The sequence below is a fragment of the Hypanus sabinus genome, chromosome 4, assembly GCF_030144855.1.
Source record: "Hypanus sabinus isolate sHypSab1 chromosome 4, sHypSab1.hap1, whole genome shotgun sequence".
Lineage (NCBI taxonomy): Eukaryota > Metazoa > Chordata > Chondrichthyes > Myliobatiformes > Dasyatidae > Hypanus > Hypanus sabinus.
This window is the reverse complement of record NC_082709.1, coordinates 111727750-111751155: the sequence shown is the minus strand read 5'-3', so window position 1 is coordinate 111751155 and position 23406 is coordinate 111727750. Positions and strand designations below refer to the sequence as shown.

Genomic DNA, 23406 nt, shown 5'->3' with positions numbered 1-23406 from the left:
GGGCTGAGACCCTTCATTTGAACTGGGAAAGAAAGCGGATGTAGCCAATAGAAAGAGGTGGAGCAGGGATGGAGCTGGTGATGCACATGATGGGAGGAATGATGTCAAAAGCTGGGAGGTGATAGGTGGAAGTGACTAAAAAGGCTAAAGTTGATGGCATATGATAAAGGACAATGGAGCATAGAATCGGGGGGGGGGGAGGGACACTAGTGAGATTAACATGTGCATGATAGGGATAAGGAGGGGAAAGACACTGGGTGGTGGTGGCCAGTTGGATCATGAGAAGGGGGGGGGGGAAGAAAGGGAAAATTGGAAAAAAGGCACAGAGAACAGCATTAACTGGAGTTTGAGAACTTGGTGTTTATCCCACCAGGTTGGAGACCGCCCAAGTGAAATATGAGGTATTGTTCATGTAATTTTTGTTTCATTATGTGCAAGTATAATGTTTCATTAACAGCTGGAATCATAGTGATAAAATGTTTCAAAATTGAGGTGCTTTGCCTCTTTCACATTTGAAGATCTAAAAGAGCTAAATAAAACTTATCCAACTCTTCCTGTAGTATAGAGCTCCAACTAGATTGGTAGTAATTGGCATAGAACACAGAACTGTACAGCACAGCACAGCACAGCAACAGGCCATTTGGCCCACAGTGTTGTACTGAACCAGCTATAAAACAAATCTAAAACATCCAAACACGAATCCCTTCTACCTACATCATGTCCATGTCCCTCCATCTTCCTCACATTCGTGTGCCCATCCAAATATCCATTAAGAGCCTTTAATGTATTTGACTCTACCACCATTCCAGGCGTCCATCACTCTCTGAGTACAAAACTTATCCCTCACATCCCCCTTGAGCCTGCTCTGCCCTCACCTTCAATGTACACCCTATGGTATTAGACATTTCAACCCTGGGAAACCAATTCCCTGTCTACTCTATCTATTCCTCTAATAATCTTAAAAACCTCTATCAGATCTCCCCTCAGCCTTCACCGCTACAGAAAGAGCAACTGAAGTTTATTCAGTCTCACGTGATAGCACGTATCCTCTAAACTAGGTGGAATCCTGGTGAACCTCTTCTGCACCCTCTCCAAAGCCGCAACACCCTTCCTATAGTGGGGCAACCAGAACTGTACACAATACTCCAGACGTGGCCGAACCAGAGTTTTATAAAGTTGCAACATAAACTCTTGACTTTTGAACTAATAAAAGCAAGCATTCCATAAGCCGCCTTAACCACTTTATCGATCTGTGTAGCCATTTTCAAGGAGCAATGAACTTGGATCCCAAGATCTCTCTGCTCAGCAACACTGATAAGGATCTTGCCCTTAACAGTGTACTGTCTCTTTACATTTGCCCTACTTAAGGGCAAATGTATCTGGGTTAAACTCCACATGTCATTTCTCTGTTCATATTTGCAACTGATCTATATTATGCTATATTCTTTGCAAGTCTTCTACACGATCCATGACTCCACCAGTCTTGGTATCATCTGTTAACTTAGTAACCTACCCATCTATGTTTAGAACACCACTAATTACAGACCTCCAGCTCAAGTAAGTCACTTCAATCACTACTATCGGTTTTCTATGCACAAGCCAATTCTGAATCCAAACAGCCAATTCTGTGCTGGCCGTATGCATCTTAATGTTGTGGATTAGCCTCTCATGAGGGACTTGGTCAAGCACACTGCTAAAATCCATGGAGACAATATCCACTGCCCTACTCTCATCAAGCTCTCTCATCACTTTATTAAAAAAACTCAGTCCAGCTGGTAAGACACAACCTGTCTTACACAAAGTAATGCTGGCTCTCCTTAATTAAGCCAACTGTTGATATATCCTATCCCTAAGAATTTTCTCCAGCAATTTTCCTACAACTGTTGTGAAACTCACCGGTATATAGTTCCCAGGATTTTCCCTTGTTTCCTTCTTAATTAGAGGTACAACATCACCAGTCCTCTGGGATCTCACCTGTGGATAGAGGGGGCTAAGAAGACACTAGTTAAGGACCCAGTAATCCTGTCTCTTTCCTCCATCAATAATCTGGGGTAAATTCCATCAGGCTCTAGGGACTTATCCACCTTAATACCTATTAGGAAGGCCAACACTTCCTCCTCTTGACCTCAAAATGCCCTAATGTATTTATACAATCAGCACTGATCTCCTGGTCCTCCATATCCTTTTCCTTGGTAAGTACTTAAAGTACTCATTAAATACCTCACTCACATTCCCTGCATCCAAGCAAATGTTCCCCCCTTTATCCTTAAGTGCTCCCACCCTCTCCCTAGTTACCCTCTTGTTCTTGATGTATGTATGGAATGCCTTGGGATTCACCTTAATCCTACTTGCAAAGGACTTTTCATGGCCCCTCCGGGCTTTCCTAATTCCCCTCTTTAGTTCTTTTTTGGCTTCTTTATAATCCTCATGTGCTTCATTTGATCCTAACTTCCAAAGTTTTACATACTTTTCCTTTCTCCTCACTAAATTCATCCATGCCCTTCCCTGCCCTTCTTACAGGAAAATACCTTTGCTGTACTCAGTGGAATTGATCTTTAAACACCCTCCACATGTCTCTGTGGACTTGCTCCCAGTTAACTCTTAGTTACTTCCTAATGCCCTTCTAATTTGCCCTACTCCAATTTAAAACTCTCCCACAAGGACCATACCTATCCTGAAAGTTAGGAGTTGTGGTCACCTTTCCCTAACTGTTCACCCACTGAAAGGTCAGTCACTTGGCCAGGCTCATTACCCAACACCAGGTCCAGCACAACCCCCTCCTCTTGTTGGACTGTTCACATATTGATATAAGAAACTTTCCTCGATATCCTTAACAAATTCTGCCCCATCTAAACTCCTTGCTCTAAGAAGGTCTCAGTTTATATTAGGGAAATTGAAATTCCCCATGACAAGAATATTATTATTTTTACACATTTCCTTAATCTGATTGCATATCTGTTTCTCAGTTTCCCATTGCCTATTGGAGGGAGCGGACTACAGTACAGTTCTGACAGTGTGATTGCACCCTTCCTATTCCTGATTTCCAACGAAATGGACTCCGTCCCTGACCCGTCCATTATGTCTCCCCCGAGTGCAGTTGTCCTGATTAGTAGTGCACCCCAACCCCCTCCCCTTTTATCTCCTCCTCTATCTTTTCTAAAACTTCAAAATTCTGGTACATTAATCATCCATTCGTGCCCCTCTCTCAACCAAGTTTCAGTAATGGCCACAGCATCATAATTCCATATACTGATCAATGATCTAAGCTCATTGCCCTTATCCATAATACTCCTAGCATTAAACTATAAACACTTAAAAACTATGTGACCCATCATTCCTGCGTTTCAGTACTTCTCCTAACATCTCCCTTCTGGTCAGATCCCTCCCATACTGACCTGGAGTTCTGGTTTGCAGCACCCTGTAAAACTGTTGACACTCTTTCGAGTAGCATCAGCAAACCTCCCGGCCAGGTTATTGGTCCCCTTCCAGTTCACCTGTAACCCGTCCCTCTTGTACAGGTCACCCCTTCCCCAGAAAAATTCCAATGATTCAAGAACTTGAAGCCCTGTCCTCTGCACCATCTCCTCAGCCACTCATTCATCTGTACTATAACTCCATTCCTACAATCACTAACTGTGGTGCAGGAAATAATCCAGAGATTACTACCTTGGAGGTCCTTCTCATCAGCCTCTTCCCGAAACTCTACTCAATGCATAGGACCTCTTCCCCCTTTCTGCCCATGTCACTGGTTCCAATATGCACCACGACCTCTGGCTGCTCCACCTCCCCATTAAGAATATCCTGCAGCCACACTGATATATCCTGGACCCAAGCACATGACAGGCAGCACACCATCCTTGTGTCTTTTTGCATCCATTATGTGTCTTATAGTCCCGATCAGTGTTAATTTCAACCTTAAGCTGTGTTTGCTTGAGTGACTAAATCCATTGTTACACTATTTGAAAAAATATTAAGTTGAATTTGCCACTGGGCATAGTTATATGAAAAGTTGGAATACGATTCAACAAACCTTACTGCTGTGGTTACTAATGACTTCAAAATTATTGTGTGAAGCATAAATTGTTGGAATAATATTTTCTTTGTTATGTGCTATTAAATAACTTTGCAGAATTGGAAGACAGTTGAGACTAAATTATGTAGTACCGTTTAATGTAGATATCTCAGGGTTTTGAAGCTCTCTGCCTCTGAATGCCCTTAAATCAAATATGGAGTCATAGTGCACTACAGCACAGATACAAGCCCTTCAACGGATGCTCAAGTTGGTGGACTTTAGGACCCGGCGCAACTAGGGACCCGCTGCCAAAGTGTTTCTGTTCTGGAAAATGATCACAACTGGAAAATAAAGGAATAATAAAACGATTGGAAAGAGGTGAAACACCATCAGTCATTGGAAAGCCGTTAGGCTACAGTCAGTAAACAATCAGAACAATTTTAAAGGATAAAGTGAAAATAATGGAGCATGTGAAGGCCCTGCCCCGATTAAAGCTACAATTATTACTAAGCAATGCAGTGGTTTAATTATTGAAATACATACGTTTCTTAAAGGTTTTATATGCATAGAAAGGTAAAATATACCAAGACAAACATTTGATTAACTGACGCTAAATAATGCCAAGTGTACCTGTTCAGACTTGGAGAACTTCCATTTTTTTCAATTCCCAATCCGCGGTAACCTATGCACATCCTCCCATATACTTTAAATCACCTCTAGATTACTTGTAATACCTAATACAATGTAAATGTTATGTAAATATTTGTTATACTGTATTGCTTAGGGAATAATGACAAGCGAAAAGTCTGTACGTGCCTAAACAAGAAGTGCTGGAGAAAGAAATTCCGAGTTTTCCTGATCTGTGGTTGGTTGAATCTGCGCAAGCGGAACCCGCAGATAAGGAGGGCCAACTGTATTCAGTACTTTGATTCATGAAAGCCAAAAGCTTTCTATATGACCCTATCGACCTGTGATACCACTTTCAGGGATTTATGGATCTGTGTTCTCAGGTCTCTGTTTTACCACACTCCTCAGTTCCTTGCTATTCATATTGTAAACCATAGCCTGGTTTGTCCTCCTAAGGGACAACATCTCACACTTGTTTGCATTAAATTCCATCTGCCATTTTTCAACTCATTGTCCCAGCTGGTCCAGATCACTTTGCAAATGTTTCCGTAGTGTTTCCTGCTCTTGAATCCAGTCTTCCATTTTATAGTGAGCAATTACTGCCTCGTATGGGGAGTTATGTTGAAACCTGTGTTAAAATTAACTTGCCGCCTTGAATTTTGCTTGGCTTTCTGAGATTGTGTGAGGCCATTTTGCTTTCAGACTTTGTCCAACCTTGAAAGAGCTGCAAATCCAGGCTGGGGGTTTGATTCAACAGATGGTCATGGTGACTGGGACCCAGTCTGTAGCTTTTGGGAGATGGTGCCTTAAAATACCTGCTGTCTGTTCTGTGAAGCATTCAGCTAAAATATTTTTTACAATGCACTTGCATCTAATAATGGAAGAAATAAAAAGGTTATTTACTCTTGGTCTGTGCTAGACCAAAGCCTTCACTTATCTTCCATCCATTCATTCCATTCACTAAATGCCTCGTAATTTCTCATCCTCCTTCTGTATTCTCTGATAATAATATGTGAAATCTGAGGTGATCTTAAATTATACAAATCAGCTTGACAACTGAGTGTTTTCAAAATTTCATGCTTTCTGTTGGTTCCTAGGTGCATCTCAGTACCATGTATTTAATCTCGGGTCTATTTTGTAGAATGTGTTCTTGGGTTTTATTGAAGGTTATTTTGATTACAGGTTGCCTGTGGTTATGCTCACACACTCGCACTAACAGATGACGGCTTGCTTTATGCCTGGGGTGCTAATGCAGTGGGGCAGCTGGGTTCTGGAAATAGGCTGAACCAGATGGTCCCGGTGCTAATTGCTTTGGAGAAAGAAAGGTAACAATACTTTTTGTAAAAGCTGAACATTTAATTCAGTTTGTAACAGGACTCTATTAGTCTCATTTCTAGTTGCATCAAGTGTGGAAATGATTAAAATATTGTATTGAGAGTTGTTTTGATCTGGAATGCACTGCAGGATATGATGGAAACAGATTCAGCAGTAACTTTCCAAAGGGAACTGGATAAATAGTGAAAAACAAAAATTTTACAGGATATTACAGAAAGAGCTATGGGAAGAGAATTTGCTTTTCTAAAACCAGGAATGTTTGCCAATTTTTTAAAAATTCTAATAAAATTAAAAATTGACCATCATTCCTGGTTTCAGAAATCTGGGTGCATACTGAAGACATTATTGACCTTAGTTCTGAGGTTAAATGATAGAAAATAAAGAGTATGGTAAAGTGTGTGTAGTACATTTAGAATGAAGCAGTAAGTTCCTGGAATTGTGCAATGGGATGGTATTGCAAGTCCTAGGGTTTAAAAAGAAACTTAGTAGCACTGTGGGAAGGTTTGGCCATCTGAGTTTAATGTCTTGCCCAATGGAGTTCTCCTTTGACAGTTTACCTTTTGCTCAATGTTGCTGTGGAACATCAGCCTGGAATCTGTGTTGAGCAGAATAATCCACCTATAAGTTGTAGCTGCAACTTTTGCCGCTCAGCAAGCTTCTGACTAAATTTCCTAGGCTAACCCTACAGCACTTTTGAGAGCCACCCTTGTTCTGGTGCTCTCTGTGGTCATCCACAGGTGGTTGTCATGGAGATCTTCGATTGCATCTTTTAGCTGAGCCCTTTGTGGGGATAGGAAGCAGCATTATACCCTCCTCCACCTCAGGAAAGGATACATGAGAAATTGCACTTTCCATGACATTCATCTGAAGCAAAGCATAAATGTGAAGACTTCTTTTATATATAAAAAAGAACTGGTCAGTTTATGCTTTTAGTTGGATAAAATACACCTGTGCCTTATTAGCTGGTATTTTAGACAGACCTTTACGTGAATGGTACTCACCAAATTCACACCTCACACCTCCCCCCTCCCCACTGAAGCCCAGACTCGATCAGCTGGCCTCCCTCTTGGAGTAACACCATGATATCCCAGCAGGGCTGATTGCTGAATGGTGGGGGAAGGGCTGCTGATTCAATTTCCCAGTGGCACAGAAATGATCATTTAACTGAAGCAAGAGAAAATCTGCATTTGCTGGAAATCCGAGCAACACACACAAAGTGCTGGAGGAACTCAGCAGGCCAGGCAGCATCTACGGGGGGAAAAAAGTACAGTCGACATTTTGGGCAATCAGAAAATAGCCAGCTGGGAAACTGACAAGCTACTCTACTCATAGATTCATAGCATCTGGAATCACACAGTACTGAAACAGTCAACACATTCATGTCGTCCATGCCAGTCCCTTTTACCCACATTAAGCCCAAAACCTTCTGTGTTTTGCCTATTTAACTCTTTCTCAATCCCTCTCACATGTAGTGATTGTGTCTGATTCCACCACCACCTCTCACAGTGCATTCCAGATATCAACCAAAACAAAACAAAATCCGTGCCCCTCTGGTCCTCTTCTTTTCAAAAACTCTTTCCTCTCATCTTAAGCCTACATTCTTCATTTTGATACCCCTACCTTGGGAGAAAGTTTTTGACAATTTGCCCTATCCACACATCTTTATCAAGACAATCCTCTGCCTCCTTTGCTCCAGGCAACATCTTGGTGGATCTCCTTCAGCCCAAAAACACCCTACCTATAGCTTAGAGACCAGAACTGCACACACTGCAAGTGTGGTCTAATCTGGTCATTTTCCAATTGGAAATGAAGACAAGTCCTGGTGGTTACTGGAGTAACCACTGGGCAACAGGTTGGACAATCCAGCTATTTATGTGCTGGATTTGTGATCTCTGACCTCGGAGATTGCCAATAAATTGCTGTAGACATTCTAAGTATTGTGAATGTGACATTGAAAATGCATCAATGGAAATGACATTAAATGCCTAACAATTCAGCTATGTAATTGCACATTTGTAATGCTGATGCTCTTTTGAATGGGGGAAAAAAGCATCAATATGCAAGAGTTTTAAATATTCAGCTCAAATTTGTACAGCTTGAAATGGCAGCAAACAGCACCAAGACAATTTTTCTGCTGAAATTAATAGGCCACGAAAGTTGTCTTCGTGTAGTGAACTGGATTGTAAAGTCTGCTCTTATCTCATTTAAATTTGTTCTTGAGGATTTGTTATTAGTGATTATAAGCAGAAAAATATCAATTTGGGCATGTTTCAGGAAATGAATTCTGCCTTGTAAAGTTCATGCTTTGTAAGCAAAATTTAAGACCAACTTAAATACAGTTGTCAGTACAAATTAAGTGGATAGTTTCATTGACGGATAGTTGCCCATGCACAATCATCTTTGATATGATAGTGATTTGTTCAAAATTCTTGTTTTCTTCCCCCACCTTGTTTACATGTTTTAATGCCTTCATCGTTCCTCTCCACCCCAAAAAAAAGGAAGACTGTTCTTTAACCCCTTTCACTAAAGCTGAGCCAATTTCTTGGTCAGGTGAATTTATCAGTCTTTCTTGTAATTTCTCTCCGAGCTTCTCTGCAGTCTTTATGGAATGCTCTTCACCTCTTGACTGACCACCAAATGAGCATATTATGAAAGGTGATACTGAAAGTTGAAGCAAATACAACAATGTAAATATTTGAGCAATTTGCAGATACTTGGGCACATTGAGCTGCATGTGTGAGGGATATGGAAACCCAGTTATAAGAATTAACTCAATAGAAAAATGCCTGAAATATGTTGTGCTTTGTTGCTTTCCTATCAGTTACTTTCTTTATTTTCTTTTGGTAGGATTGTAGAGATTGCAGCTTGCCATCTCACTAATACTTCAGCTGCAAAGACCCAGAGTGGTCAAGTGTACATGTGGGGTCTATGTCGTGGGCAGTCGGTGATTGTCCCGCACCTCACGCATTTCTCCTGCACAGATGATGTGTTTGCTTGCTTTGCGACCCCAGCAGTTATGTGGCGTTTCCTCCACGTTGGTAAGCTCATGATGAATTAGAGGAAGGCACACCCTCAAAATCTGAAATATTTAACATTTGAGTTATAAATTACATAGCATTTATCTTGAACTTGTTAAATATTTTGGTCCAGTAACCAATTGTTACCAAAAGTAATTAGTAGCATTGTTGGTTAACGTGATTGTACAGATAACAGATATTGTTAGAAATCCAGGCTCAATCACATCATGGGTGCTGTCTGCATGAAGTTCAGATGTTCTCCCTCTTGTTACATTTTTTTTAAAGCCTCATTTCTCTTTTGCATTTCCGATTTGAATTTATTTCCTCTAGTTAATATTTTATCTTTTATTATTGCATTATGAATAATTAGATTACTGTGCCTTAATTTTTCCTGTTTGTTTTCCGTTGAGCTTTATTTAGATGAGTTTTCAGTACATTTGGAAAGCTTTCCCCAGACAAATTTGTTGAAGGCAGACTTAGTTTGTTAAGGTATTTCTCTAATTTATTTTGTTGTGGAGCACTGAACTGTATCATTTCATGTCATTCTCTATAGAAGATGATGATCACCTGACAGTCGCCCAGTCTCTGCTCAAGGAGTTTGACAGTTTGAAAACGTCAGATTTAAAGTTCTGTGTGGAAGGAAAATTCATCCATGTTCATAAAGCTATTCTAAAAATTAGGTACTGCTTTGAAAATTCATCCAGTGTCTTTTTTTAACTTTGGAATTTAAGGTGTGTTTTTATATTAAAAAATTTTTTTTAAAAATTTGCAAATGTTCGTTCTGTTTAACTCCAGGTGTGAACATTTCCGGACTATGTTTCAGTCCTACTGGAGTGAGAATGAAAAAGAAGTGATTGAAATCGACCACTTTAGCTATCCAGTTTACCGTGCCTTTCTCGAATACCTTTACACGGACTCCGTTAACCTACCTCCTGAGGATGCAGTAGGTACAATGAGTGTGACTGCTCAATGATTGCCGTTGAAGTTAGAGCTATGGGAATCAGTATTAGTTTGCTGATGTTTCACCAGAGGAATGCTGCTTGAGGTGGCATGGGAAAGCGAAACCCTTTTTATTGGGCATCTCTGGAGAGGTGGCTCGTTAGCCCCTTGCTAACAGCCACTGGCTCAGCTGTGAGGAAACCACTTTTTGTTAATGTCTAAAGTGGATATGACCTGTGTCTCCCCCCCCCCCTCCCCCCCCAAATCCGTGAGGTTGGGATGAGACGCCCACCGGAACTCCAATTCGTGCGAATGCTGTGTAACTTGCTGCTCCCATGCAGTCGCCAGTTGTCGTACACTGCATAGAATTATAACGGAAGTGTATTTAAGAATGTTAACTTAACCAAACAGTTATTAAAGAAAAGAAAGTTTAAAAAAAAACAAAAGGGCCCATCGTAATTAAACTGTTAAAAGTACACATAAGTTGGAGCTCATCTTGGAGTTGGCTTCAATTCACCCTTAGTCTGCGTCAAATAATACACCACCTTCCGAATGTCGTTCGAAATCCATTTCGAACAAATGGGTTGTCCCATTCTTCCCCCTTGAAGCCATTCATCTGCACAAAGCTCCTTGTGCAACAGGGTTGGCATTGTCTTCCCTCCCATCCTCTCCGAGCTACCGCTAAAAACACCTCAACCCACACCAGTGTCTGTCACAATAACCTCTCTGCCCAGCATTCTCCCAATTCCACCATCCTGATTGGCTGAGACCACATTCCCAAGTTGAACAACAAGGCCCCTTATCTCAACTCAAATCCAAACATGCTGAAAGCAGAGCAGACTGCTCTTACAGAACTGCTAAATGAAGTACTTATAGCATGGCAGTAAAAATCTTAACCAGGGCACTAGTCACAGCTAGAGTTTGATCCTTTTATATCCCCTAACTGACTTCCTAATGTTCTTATTTGTATTCTTTCATCCTTTATACTGCTCAAGGGACACACTTAATCCTAGTCATCTATACTTGATGTACCCGCTCCCCTTTCCTGACCTCAGTATGCCTCATTAGCCAGAGTTCCTAATTCTTCCAGTGTTGCCCTTTACTCTAACAGAAATGTGCCATCCCTGAACTTCCCCATCTCCCTTTTGAAAGTCTTTCTAGATATCCCTTTACCTACTCACAATGTCTCCTAATCAACCTTGCAAGTTCCTGTCACCATTGCATAGCAGAGCAGACTCAATGGGCCACAAAGCCTAATTCTGCTCTGTCTTATGAACATCAATTATGAATGTTTTTTTTTCCCAGAAGTTTAATGAATCATCAAATCATGGTGTGAGGCTTGAACTAATAACCCACTGTTTGAGAGGAAAGAGTATGGACAACAGAAGCAAACTGATCCTCCATATCTCTATTCTGTCACATTGTTACTTAGCTGTATTAATAATCACTTTTCTGTTTTGGTACAATTGGAGGCATTTATTACCTATTGAAAGAATTTCCAATAAACTACTGATCTTTCTCCAATTTCCCCCTCCTTTCCAGGTGGCTTCTCCTCCCAAATCCACATCCACCTTTCTCACAGCTCTATATTCAAATATTCCAATCACGTTTGTGCGAAGGGAGTGAAACTGGTCTCCTCCAGCTGAATGTGGCCTCTCTCCCTCATTCAGAAGATCATCTGCAGTGGCTTTTCACGGCCTCTGGAGCCCTTCCGATAGTCATCTCCTCCCACTAAGCCCCAGTGTTTCTCTTCTATGTTCAATTTGACCAGCAACATAATGGAAAAGTGTGTCACATGTGCACTGGTGCCCAGAAGGTTGTTGTAAATTTATATTTCGTGGCCCTAAAGATCTGGACTACTTAGACACCTAAAACTACCTGTTTTCTAAACATTTTCTTACAAAGTTTACCAACAGTTTCTTCAGGTATAAAGAGTAAAGGAGAGATGAGAGTGGATATCATGCTGCTGGAAAACGATACTGGAGAGGTGTAGTAATGGGGGAGAAAGAAATGGCAAAGTCAATAAGTCTTTTCCCATTGGTCTTCACTGTGGAAAACACCTGAAGTATGCCAGAAATTCAAGATTGTCAGAAAACAGAGTGAGTGTAATTGCTCTTATTAAGGAAAAGATGTTTGGAAAGCTGAAAGATCTAAAGGTAGATAAGTCAACTGGACCAGATGGATTACACCCCAGGGTTAAAAAAACAAAAAACAACAGCATAATACAAGCCCTTCGGCCCACAAAGTTATGCTGAACATGTCCCTGCCTTAGAAATTACTAGGGTTATCCAAGCACTCTATTTTTCTAAGCTCCATGTACCTATCCAAAAGTGTCTTTAAAAGACCCTAGTGTATCCGCCTCCACCACTGTTGCCGGCAGCTCATTCCACATACTCCCCACTCTCTGCATTTTTTAAGAAAAACAAACAACTTGCCCCTGACATCTCCTCTGTACCTACTCCCAAGCACCTTACACCTGTGCCTTCTTGTGGCAGCCATTTCAGCCCTAGGAAAAAGCCTCTGACTATCCACACGATTATCTTATACACCTCTATCAGGTCACCTCTTATCCTCCGTCGCTCCAAGGAGAAAAGGCACAGTTCACTCAACCTCTTTTCATAAGGCATGCTCCCCAATCCAGGCAACATCCTTGTAAATCTCCTCTGCACCCTTTCTATGGCTTCCACATCCTTCCTGTACTGAAGCGACCAGAACTGAGTACAGTACTCCAAGTGGGGTCTAACCAGGATCCTATATAACTGCAAAATTACCTTTCAGCTCCTAAATTCAATTCCACAGTTGATGAAGGCCAATACACCATACACTTTCTTAACCACTGAGTCAACCTGCGCAGCTGCTTTGAGCGTCCTATGGACTTGGACCCCAAGATCCCTCTGATCCTCCACACTGCCAAGAGTCTTACCATTCATACTATATTCTGCCATCATATTTGACCTACCAAAATGAACCACTTCACACTTATCTTGGTTGAACACTATCTGCCACTTCTCAGCCCAGTTTTGCATCCTATCAATGTCCCGCTGTAACCTCTGACAGCCCTCCACACTATCCACAACACCCCCAACCTTTGTGTCATCGGCAAATTTACTAACCTATCCCTCCACTTCCTCATCCAGGTCATTTATAAAATCACATAAGAGTAGGGGTCCCAGAACAGATCTCTGAGGCACACCACTGGTCACTGGTCCCATGCAGAATATGACCCGTCTACAACCATTCTTTGCCTTCTGTGGGCAAGCCAGTTCTGGATCCACAAAGCAATGTCCCCTTGGATCCCATGTCTCCTTACTTTCTCAATAAGCCTTGCATGGTGTACTTTATCAAATGCCTTGCTGAAATCCATATACACTATATCTGCTACTCTTCCTTCATCAATGTGTTTTGTCACATCCTCAAAAAATTCAATCAGGCTTGTAAGGCACGACCTGCCCTTGACAAAACCATGCTGACTACTCCTAATCATATTATACCTCTCCAAATGTTCATAAATCCTGCCTTTCAGGATCTTCTCCATCAACTTACCAACCACTGAAGTAAGACTCACTGGTCTATAATTTCTTGGGCTATCTCTACTCCCTTCCTGAATAAGGAAACAACATCCGCAATCCTCCAGAACCTCTCCCGTCCCCATTGATGCAAAGATCATCGCCAGAGGCTCAGCAATCACCTCCCATAGTAGCCTGGGGTATATCTCATCTGATCCCGATGACCTATCCAACTTGATGCTTTCCAAAAGCTCCAGCGCACCCTCTTTCTTAACATCTACACGCTCAAGCTTTTCAGTCTGCTGCAAGTCATCACTACAATCAACAAGATCCTTTTCCATAGTGAATACTGAAGTAAAGTATTCATTAAGTACCTCTGCCACTTTCTCCAGTTCCATACACACTTTCCCACTGTCACACTTGATAGGTCCTATTTTTTCACGTCTTATCCTCTTGCTCTTCACATATTTGTAGAATGCCTTGGGGTTTTCCTTAATCCTGCTCACCAGGGCAATCTCATGGCCCCTTCTGGCTCTCCTAATTTCCTTAAGCTCCTTTCTGTTAGCCTTATAATTTTCTAGATCTCTAACATCACCTAGCTCTGTACCTTTCTTAAGCTTCTTAAGCTTTTCTTCTTGACTAGATTTACTACAGACTTTGTACACCATGGTTCCTGTACCCTACCATCCTTTCTGTCTCATTCGAATGTACTGTTGCAGTACTCAACACAAGTATCTACTGAACATTTGCCACATTTCTTCCGTACTTTTCCCTGAGAACATCTGTTCCCAATTTAAGCTTGCAAGTTCCTGCCCGATAGCCTCATAATTCCCCTTACTCTAATTAAATACTTTTCTAATTTGTCTGTACCTATCTCTCTCCAATGCTATTGTAAAGGAGAGAATTATCTGGGGAAGAAAAGTATCTGAAGAGATTGTGGAGGCATTAGTAGTGATCTTTCAAGAGTCACTAGTTTCTGGAATGGGTCTAGAAGACTGGAAAATTGCATTTTCATTCCAATCTTTAAGAAGGGAGGGAAGCAAAAGAAAGGAATTTATAGACCAGTTGGCCTGACTTCAGTGATTTGGAAGATTTTGGAGTTCATTATTAAGGATGAGGTTTTGGAATACTTGGAGGCACATGATTTTTTAAAAGGCTGAAGTCAGCATGATTTCCTTAAAGGGAAATCTTGCCTAACAAATTTATTGGAATTCCTTTAGGAAATAACCGGCAAAATAGACAAAGGAGAGTGATTGTATGTTGTTGAATTAGCTTTTCAGAAGGCCTTTGACAAATTCATGGCCTGCCTAACAAGATGAGAGCCATGATGGAAGCAGCCTCCACAGGGCAAATGGCCTAATTCTGTTCCTGTCTTCTGCTATTACAGTCTAAATATACACCTCTCATTTCCTTGTCATCTCTTATCTGTGCACTGCATGTGTTGAACTTTTCTGCAAATTCTTTTTGCATCCACTCCAACGCTTAAATGTAATTTTGCAGTATTATGGGGCATATCATTGTAATATAGTGGGTGATGTATAATATCCCTTCTCTCAGTGCTTGGTAATATCTTCTGTTTATGTTTCTTTTTGCACTTAGTACAGATCTAACTTTTGTCAAAATGTAGCCTTCAGTGTAGCCTGCTGTGGAGTACATGATTTGTAACTTCTCAGAGACAAGGATTTCGTCTTGTACAACCTCGATTTCCTAGCTCCGAGTTTATGGCTTGGATTGGCACCAGCTGAATTTGACACAGATTGTTTTACAGTACTGACTGAGCTTGTTGTTCATAGGCCTTCTGGATCTGGCTACATCTTACTGTGAAAAAAGAGTGAAGAAGCTGTGCCAGGAGATCATCAAGAGGGACATTAGTGTGGAGAACGCATTTTTGTTGCTCTCGGCAGCTGTACGATATGACGCTAAGGTGAGTTCATGAAATGTTCAAAACAAAATTCTGCAGATGCTGGAAATCAGTAAAGTAAACAATGTTTTCAGTACCCTGGATCAAGCAGCATGCTGTTCTGCAGGGGTGAGAAACAGGGTCAGAGTTTCAGTTTGATGACTTAGATCAGTAGGGATGGGTTCTAACCTACCTTTGAACAGAAGCATTATGTTTCTGTAGGGGTTTTAATGCAATAAAACTACCCCTGTGCTGTATAGAACATTCCCAAACAAGATTTTACACCATTCCAAATGATGAGATACCTGGACTCAGACCCTAAGATTCCTCTGATCCTCCACACTGCCAAGAGTCTTACCATTAATACTATATTCTGCCATCATATTTGACCTACCAAAATGAACCATCTCACACTTATCTGGGTTGAACTCCATCTGCCACTTCTCAGCCCAGTTTTGCATCCTATCAATGTCCCACTGTAACCTCTGATAGCCCTCCACACTATCCACAACACTCCCAAATTTTGTGTCATCAGCAAACTTACTAACCCATCCCTCCACTTTCTCATCCAGGTCATTTATAAAAATCACAAAGAGTAGGGGTCCCAGAACAGATCCCTGAGGCACACCACTGGTCACCGACCTCCATGCAGTACATGACCCATCTACAACCACTCTTTGCCTTCTGTGGACAAGCCAGTTCTGGATCCACGAAGCAATGTCCTTTTGGATCCCATACCTCCTTACTTTCTAAGTAAGCCTTGCATGGGGTACCTTATAAATTGCCTTGCTGAAATCCATATACATCTACAGCTTTACCTTCATTAATGTGTTTAGTCACATCCTCAAAAAATTCAATCAGGCTCTGTGGTTAAGAAGGCATATGGTGCATTGGTCTTCATCAATTGTGGGATTGAGTTTAGGAACTGAGAGTTAATGTTGCAGCTATATAGGACCCTGGTCAGACCCCACTTGGAGTACTGTGCTCAGTTCTGGTCGCCTCACTACAGGAAGGATGTGGAAACCACAGAAAGGGTGCAGAGGAGATTTACAAGGATGTTGCCTGGATTGGGGAGCTTGCCTTATGAGAATAGGCTGAGTGAACTCAGCCTTTTCTCCTTCGAGCAACAACAGATGAGAGGTGACTTAATAGAGGTGTTCAATATAATGAGAGGCATTGATCATGTGGATAGTTGGGCTTTTCCTCATGGTTGAAATGGCTAGCACAAGAGGGCGTAGTTTTAAGGTGCTTGGAAGTAGGTACTGAGGAGATGTCGGGTTAGTTTTTATGCAGAGAGTGATGGGTGCGTGGAATGGGCTGCCGGCGGTGGTGGTGAAGGCAGAAACAATAGGTTGGCTATCCTGGGTAGCTACATGGAACTTAGAAAAATAGAGGGCTATGGGTAAAGCCTAGATAGTTCTAAGGTAGGGACGTGTTTGGCACAGCTTTGTCGACTGAAGGGCCTGCATTGTGCTGCAGGTTTTCTTTGTAAGGCACGACCTGCCTTTGACAAAGCCATGCTGACTAGGTTTCAATGAGGTCACCCCCGCCAATCACTCTTCTAAACTCCTGCATTAGAAGCCCAGAGACATCAAATGTTCCTCATACCTTAAGCCTTTCATTCTTGGAATCATTCTTAGGAACATCCTCTGGACCTTCTGTAATGCCAGCACATCCTTTCTTAGATAAGGAGCCAAAACTGCTCACAATTTAATTATAGATATGAAGGCTACGAAATAAAAAATGCTCAGATTTTTTTTTTCAAAGAGGAAATAAAGTGATTTGGAGAAGGAAGTTAGAGTTTAAAGATTTGGGACTTGAGGTCATGATTATTATTGGAACTGAAGGAGTATGGAGTATATCAGATCTATAGAAATGGAGGAGTTAACAGAACAGGAGAATTGACAACTCCAAAGACATTTATTTAATCAGGAGCTGTTACACCTCAAAGACAATAGCCTGGTGCAAGTTTAGATGATGGCGGCCTAGTCTTGGATGACGTTGGGTAGTACAGAGGCACAAGAGGTAGTGCTTCTGCAACCTTAGCTCTGTCCAGAATCTGGTGCAGTCTTGATTCTGCTCTTGATTCCTCCCACATCCCACAGACATGCAAGTTGTTACATCGTGTTCTTTGCCTCTCTCTAGATCTGTAAAGTACAACTGTTGTGCAATATTTAATCTAGGAAATGATCTCTCAAAATATTTCCAGTGTTTCCTATGCTACCATCATTTAATCCTCTACTTTCTTTGTAGGATTTAGAAGAATTTTGTTTCAAATTTTGTGTGAATCATTTGACTGCTGTGACCAATACTGACGCGTTTTGGCAAATGGATGGAGATCTCTTGAAAGAAGTTATTGGAAGGGCTAGTAAATGTGGAGCCTTCAGGAACTGAATTTACTGGGTTGATGTTCTCAATATCTTTATAAATATATTTCTTCCATGATTTATTGAGCACTTATTGAATGCTTGTATAATCCCTGATCCAGCTCAGTTGTATAGAATTATACCCCTGCCAGAACAATACAAATAAAGTGGACATAAAGGGTTGTTTAATTCAATTTTTACAAAAACATGCACTATTATGGCTTATTGTTTGATTACTGTTAGCTTCCTGGGTGTGAATAATTATGCATCAGTTTCCTGTAAGGAAATGCTTGTGAATAAATTTTGCAAAATTGTTTTCAGTAAATGCTAAATGACTCCCCTTTTTAACAATTGTCTGATACCAACTACTCATTTTGAAGTGGAGATGTGTTTCATTAACTTAAAGAGCTGACAGGCTCCCCAAGAAGTAGCCATGGCAACCAGAACAGTAACATTTTTATATTTAACAGAATTCTAAGGTTGGTCAGTATGAATTGAAGTCACGGAGAGAGACAGTCTGCTGCTAACCATCAAGTAAATATTGTTATGCAGATCCTGGCCACCCAAATCCATTTTATTGTAGGGTAATATTATTGTTGGAAATATATTTATAATTCATAACCACTGACATTGAGTTGGAGTTCACTTTAAGATATGGTCTGGAGTGATGATGTTTTGGAGTGGCTTGAAGTTTTATTAATTTTTTTGAGTTTCTACAATACAGCTACAAAAAAAATCAACAAAATGGAGATTTATACAGTGCAAAACAAACATCTAATATATAATTCATAATAATAAGGAAAAAGCACCCAAAACAAAATTGTATAAAGTTAGCCTCCTCCCCCACCCTCCCACTACAAAACTCCAGGCCAACCGTTCCAATGTGTAAAAGAAAAATTAATCAGAACGTTCGATCCCACAGAGCTGTCAAAATATATATATAAAAGAAAAAAATAAAGCCTACTAACAAACTATAATGTAATTCACATAAAAAACTGTAAAACTGATGGGGAAAAAAGCTGAAAGTAAGGGATTATAGTACAAAGAAGAATAAACTTAATCTAAAGAGTTATTAAAAGTATTCAAGAAAAGGTCTTCACACTTTATGAAACTTTATGTCTGAATTGAGAAGTGAATAATGAATCTTTTCAAGGTCTAAACCGGACATATCACTAAGCCATTGAGCATGAGTGGGTGGGGTTTCTCTGATTCATTTGTCCTGGGCTTGTCCTAGTCTAGAGAAATTCTGGAGAGAAGATTTTTTTAAAATCTTTTCCCATATTCTTAATTGCCACTTAGAACCTAACCCTCTGATTGCTCTATTTGGCACCTTGGGTGAAGTAGACATGCATTTGAGTCTGACCAAACGTCGAACATTACCTTTTGCCTCTCTTTTGGCTAGACGATTAGTTCTCAGATGGCTTGACTTTTTTTTTACAATATAATGAGTTGTTACAGTTTCCCTTAAACATAAAACACCTCTGCCAGTTCCAGAGTTATTCAACACGTCGGCTAACGTAGTTGTTTTAAAACTGCCAGGAGATTTGGGAGCAAAATGCCAGTACTTGGTTTGTACAAGCCAAGCGCCAATTTGCACTGAGAGAAATCTCTGCAGGTAACACCAGACACTACGCAGTACAGGCAGTTCCAGACAGCAAGAGTGCACCCGCCTGAACACATGTCGCACGCTGAAGTCTCACCTTTATGACATGCGGACTATCGGAGTCTGGGCGCGCCTAACAGTTTCTCTCCTAATCCTTCCCAGCTAATGGACCGCATGCTGTCTCTCCTGGGAAATCACAGTCCTTGTTTGATTTTTTAAAGAATTATTCATGTAGTAAATAGTCCACATTCAGCCAGGCGGAGGTATATCATCCCTTCTCTTTTCCCTGCTTCAGTAAGCCTGGTCAGCAGGACCTCGAACACACGTCTGTGAAACAGAATGCTGTTTTTACCACACTTGCTTTGTCGGAACACAAGGAAGTGCCGACCGCCTTGTAGCTTCAGCATTGCCAGTGCATCAGGACATCAGCAGTCTAAACGCCGAGGGTTCCAGCTGCCAGGGCTGTCTACTGTTCATTACAGACACCCTTTCAGGGCGATGCCTCTTCTGTGACACGGGTGCTCACACGAGCGTGCTGGCACCATATCCTGTTGATCAGAAGGCAAAGGATCCAGAATTCCGGGACATGGTGAGTGACGCCCTGCTTCAGTGGGCAACATTATACATGGGACTTCATCCTGGCCAAAGAGGCACACGGTGTCCACAAGGACTTTCAGTCATTACACTGATCCCCCAGTAAGTTCCCCACAACGACTTTATCAAGCGTTTACACCACCGTGTGGGAGTTCATTCGACCACTGGCTGAATTCCCAAACCTCACCAAGCCCACATTCCCCACTACAGTCACAAAAACATGGAGTCAAGCACCATATTCCCACATCTGGCCCACCAGTCCACGCTTGGCTGCGTAGACTGGACCTGGAAAAGCTAGCAACCTCGAAGGCTGACTTTGCCAACATGGAAAAACTTGGCTTTGTACATGGGTCGAATAGCCCCCTGGTGGCATCACCCTCCACATGGTCCCTAAATCCGATGGTGATTGCCGCCCATGTTGTGATTAACAAGGCCACAACACCCGGTTGTTACCCAGTCCCACACATCCAAGACTTTTAAGCACGTTTAGCTGGAAAAGTAACTTTTTTCTAAAGTTGGCTTACTTAGAGGCTACCATCGGGTGCCTGTGTACTCAGATGACATTCCCAAAACGGTTGTGATAACCCCGTTTGGCCGCTTGAGTTTCTGTGCATGCTGTTTGGTCTGAAAAATGCAGCACAGACTTTCCAACGGCTGATGGACTGTGTATTAAAAGGCTTGTTTTTGTTTTACCTGGATGACAGATCTGTGGACAGTACATCCAAATCTGAACTCGTATCACAACTCCGCACACTTTTCAAGCACTGAAGCCAACGCGGGTTGATTATTAACCCTGCTAAATGCAGTTTGAGTTGTCAACCACTGACTTTCTCAGCCATCGCGTATCTGCAGTCGGTGTGAAACCCCTCCCATCAAAAGTCTCTGCTATTATGGATTTCCCACCACCCCACACTACTAACGATACTGAGTTTTTATGTATGGTGAATTTCTATCACAGCTTCATTCGGTGAGTTGCTGAACTTAGGCCCCCCTGTATAGTGTGCTGAAAGGCAATACCCTCAATCACATGCTTGACTGGCCAGTGGACACGATTTGATGGCACCAAACGAGCTCTTTCCAAGATCGCCCTACTGGCGCACCCGCTCCCTGATGCACCGTAGCCATTACTACTGTGAGTGAACATTTGGTCAGCGGTGAGTGGCAGCTGCACTCGTTCCCACCTGAAAGGAAATGCAGCGCGTTTAAACGCGAGCTTCTCAGTCTCTATCTGCCTTACCGTTTTCTTCTAGAGGGATGCCATTTCACAACATTCGTTGAGCACAAACCCCTCCAGCATGTGATGGTCAAAATTTCAGACCTTTGGTCTTCACGGCAGCAACTCCACATATCAGAGTTCACAACTGATATACAACACATCAAGGGGAAAGATAATGCCGTGGCTGATTGCCTCTCACAGCCAGAGGGGTTGACTATGTCAACATGGCAGCCGACCAAGCTACTGATCCAGAGGTCCAGGCTTACCGAACAGCAGTCACGGGCCTGCGGTTGGCTGCATTAAGTTCAGGGAAACTTTTTTTTTTATCTCCCTGTGTGATGTCTCAACAAGTTGTCCTTACCCCATTGTGCCCGCAAACTGGAGGCATACTGTTTTTAACTCCATTCACGGCCTCCCACATCCCAGCCGCAAGGCCTCACAGGAAGTGGCTGCACTAAAATCTGTGTGGCACGGTGTGACTGAAGTGCGGCCTGTGTTGTGCCAGCGGGCAAAAACTAGCTGTCATGTTCGGGCACCACTGCCACCCTTCGAGATCTCTGAGCGACAAGTTGAGTGGACCCCGTTGGTCCTCCTACCCCGCCCCCTCCCCGTGGGTTTCGTTCCCCTCGTCACCACGGTGGCCAGAGGTCATCCCTCTACCATCGAGGACGGCCGGAGATATGGCCCGGGCGTTCATCAGCACCTGGGTTGCTCGGGTTGGCACCCCGTCCGATAGCTCCTCTGACCACGGTCTCCAATTCACATCAGACCTCTGGGCTGCCATGGCCCATAACCTCGGTGTCAGACTCCATCACACCCCCATTCCGGCTCCTTTGGTGTCCGCCATAACGCACACTATCTTAGCTGGGGGAAGGCTGGCGGTGCTGGTTTTGGTCAGTTTTGGCAGGGTAGTAGGGTTCCGGTGTGGTAATGTAACGATTGGAAATACATGCACAATGCACAACCATCGACGTTGAGTTGGAGTTCACTTTAAGAGGCTGGTCTGCTGTATTTTTTTTACCACGCTTTATATTCTGCATTTGGCTTTACAATAAAAGGAGTAGTTACAGTTTCTCTTAAACGGTAAAACGCCTCTGCTATTTACGAAAATCTACATTATTTTCTCTGCATACCCACCAACTCCACTCCACTCATTGCTACCGCTCACTAGGGGCAATTTACCAACTTACTTGCACCTTCTTCCGGTGGATGGTCACCGGGAGAAGGTACAAGCTCCACGGAGATGGTGTCGGGGTAGCCGGAGCTGGAAAGGCACAGGTTTTTCGGCTAAATCCACTGTGTCAACTCCTGACGACAAGTTTACCATAGCTTCGGTGGAGGAATTTTTTGCTCGAACCGTATTCCGGTAATTCCTTTGAATTTAATTATAGACGTTGGTGGGGCCCAAACTATATTTTACCAGATTAGTATAAAAAGAAAAACAGCTTAAAACCTGCACGGTGTATAATGATCTCAATGAACCTGACGGTATTGTAAACACCGTGGATTTATTTTCCATTTGCAGATTCAAGTTCTGCACGTGAAGAATAGGTTGCTCTGCAGTTTGAGAATTTCACTGTGTGGTGGCATTAACTCCTCCGTGGGTGATCTTCCCATGTAACTTGTGCATGGGGCCGTGTTTATACAGCATTCACTTCGTTCGAACTTTCCTGCTTGTGCTGAATCCGAATCATTCCAACCCCGGAAATGGGTAGTTTATTGGAAAAAGCTGTCCCAGGCATTGCTGAGTCACGTGGCTGTTAGTCAGAGATAGCCAATGAGCCACGGGAGAGGGTTTCATACCAAATAGTCCATAATTCTAGAACAGAATAAGTGCACCCACCCACCCCCATTCCCCAAGCCTGGGTGAAGTTAAGCACAATTTTAATGTCACAAAATCAAGGGAAAGTTCCGGCTGTAATTTGAAAGAAGAATGGCTAAACTCTTAATGTCCATTTGTTTACACTTTCAATCCTTAATTTGTATGGTAGCACTTCATAAGATTTTACAAGGCTTGGGGAGTGGGGGTGGGTGGGTGCACTTATTCTGTTCTAGAATTATGGACTATTTGGTATGAAACCCTCTCCCGTGGCTCATTGGCTATCTCTGACTAACAGCCACGTGACTCAGCAATGCCTGGGACAGCTTTTTCCAATAAACTACCCATTTCCGGGGTTGGAATGATTCGGGTTCAGCACAAGCAGGAAAGTTCGAACGAAGTGAATGCTGTATAAACACGGCCCCATGCACAAGTTACCATTCACCAGGAAATAACGAAACTTACTCCGACA

At 42.3% G+C, this 23406-nt stretch overlaps 1 protein-coding gene across 10 annotated transcripts in view; it reads left to right on the top strand.

Annotated features, from left to right (window-relative positions):
* Window positions 1–18233, top strand: part of LOC132393096 (RCC1 and BTB domain-containing protein 1-like) — a 72587-nt gene extending 54354 nt beyond the window's left edge. For 8 of the 10 annotated variants that reach the window (XM_059967899.1, XM_059967895.1, XM_059967897.1 and 5 more), the window contains 6 exons: window positions 5822–5964; window positions 8822–9012; window positions 9545–9671; window positions 9787–9938; window positions 15230–15360; window positions 17590–18046. In XM_059967899.1, coding sequence (XP_059823882.1) covers window positions 5822–5964; window positions 8822–9012; window positions 9545–9671; window positions 9787–9938; window positions 15230–15360; window positions 17590–17730 — 885 coding nt within the window. In that variant the 3' untranslated portion in view covers window positions 17731–18046. Of the gene's footprint in view, window positions 1–5821; window positions 5965–8821; window positions 9013–9544; window positions 9672–9786; window positions 9939–15229; window positions 15361–17589 lie in introns of all 10 variants that reach the window. The other 2 variants (XR_009511746.1, XM_059967900.1) reach the window with 2 other exon arrangements.
* Window positions 18234–23406: the final 5173 nt, after the last annotated feature.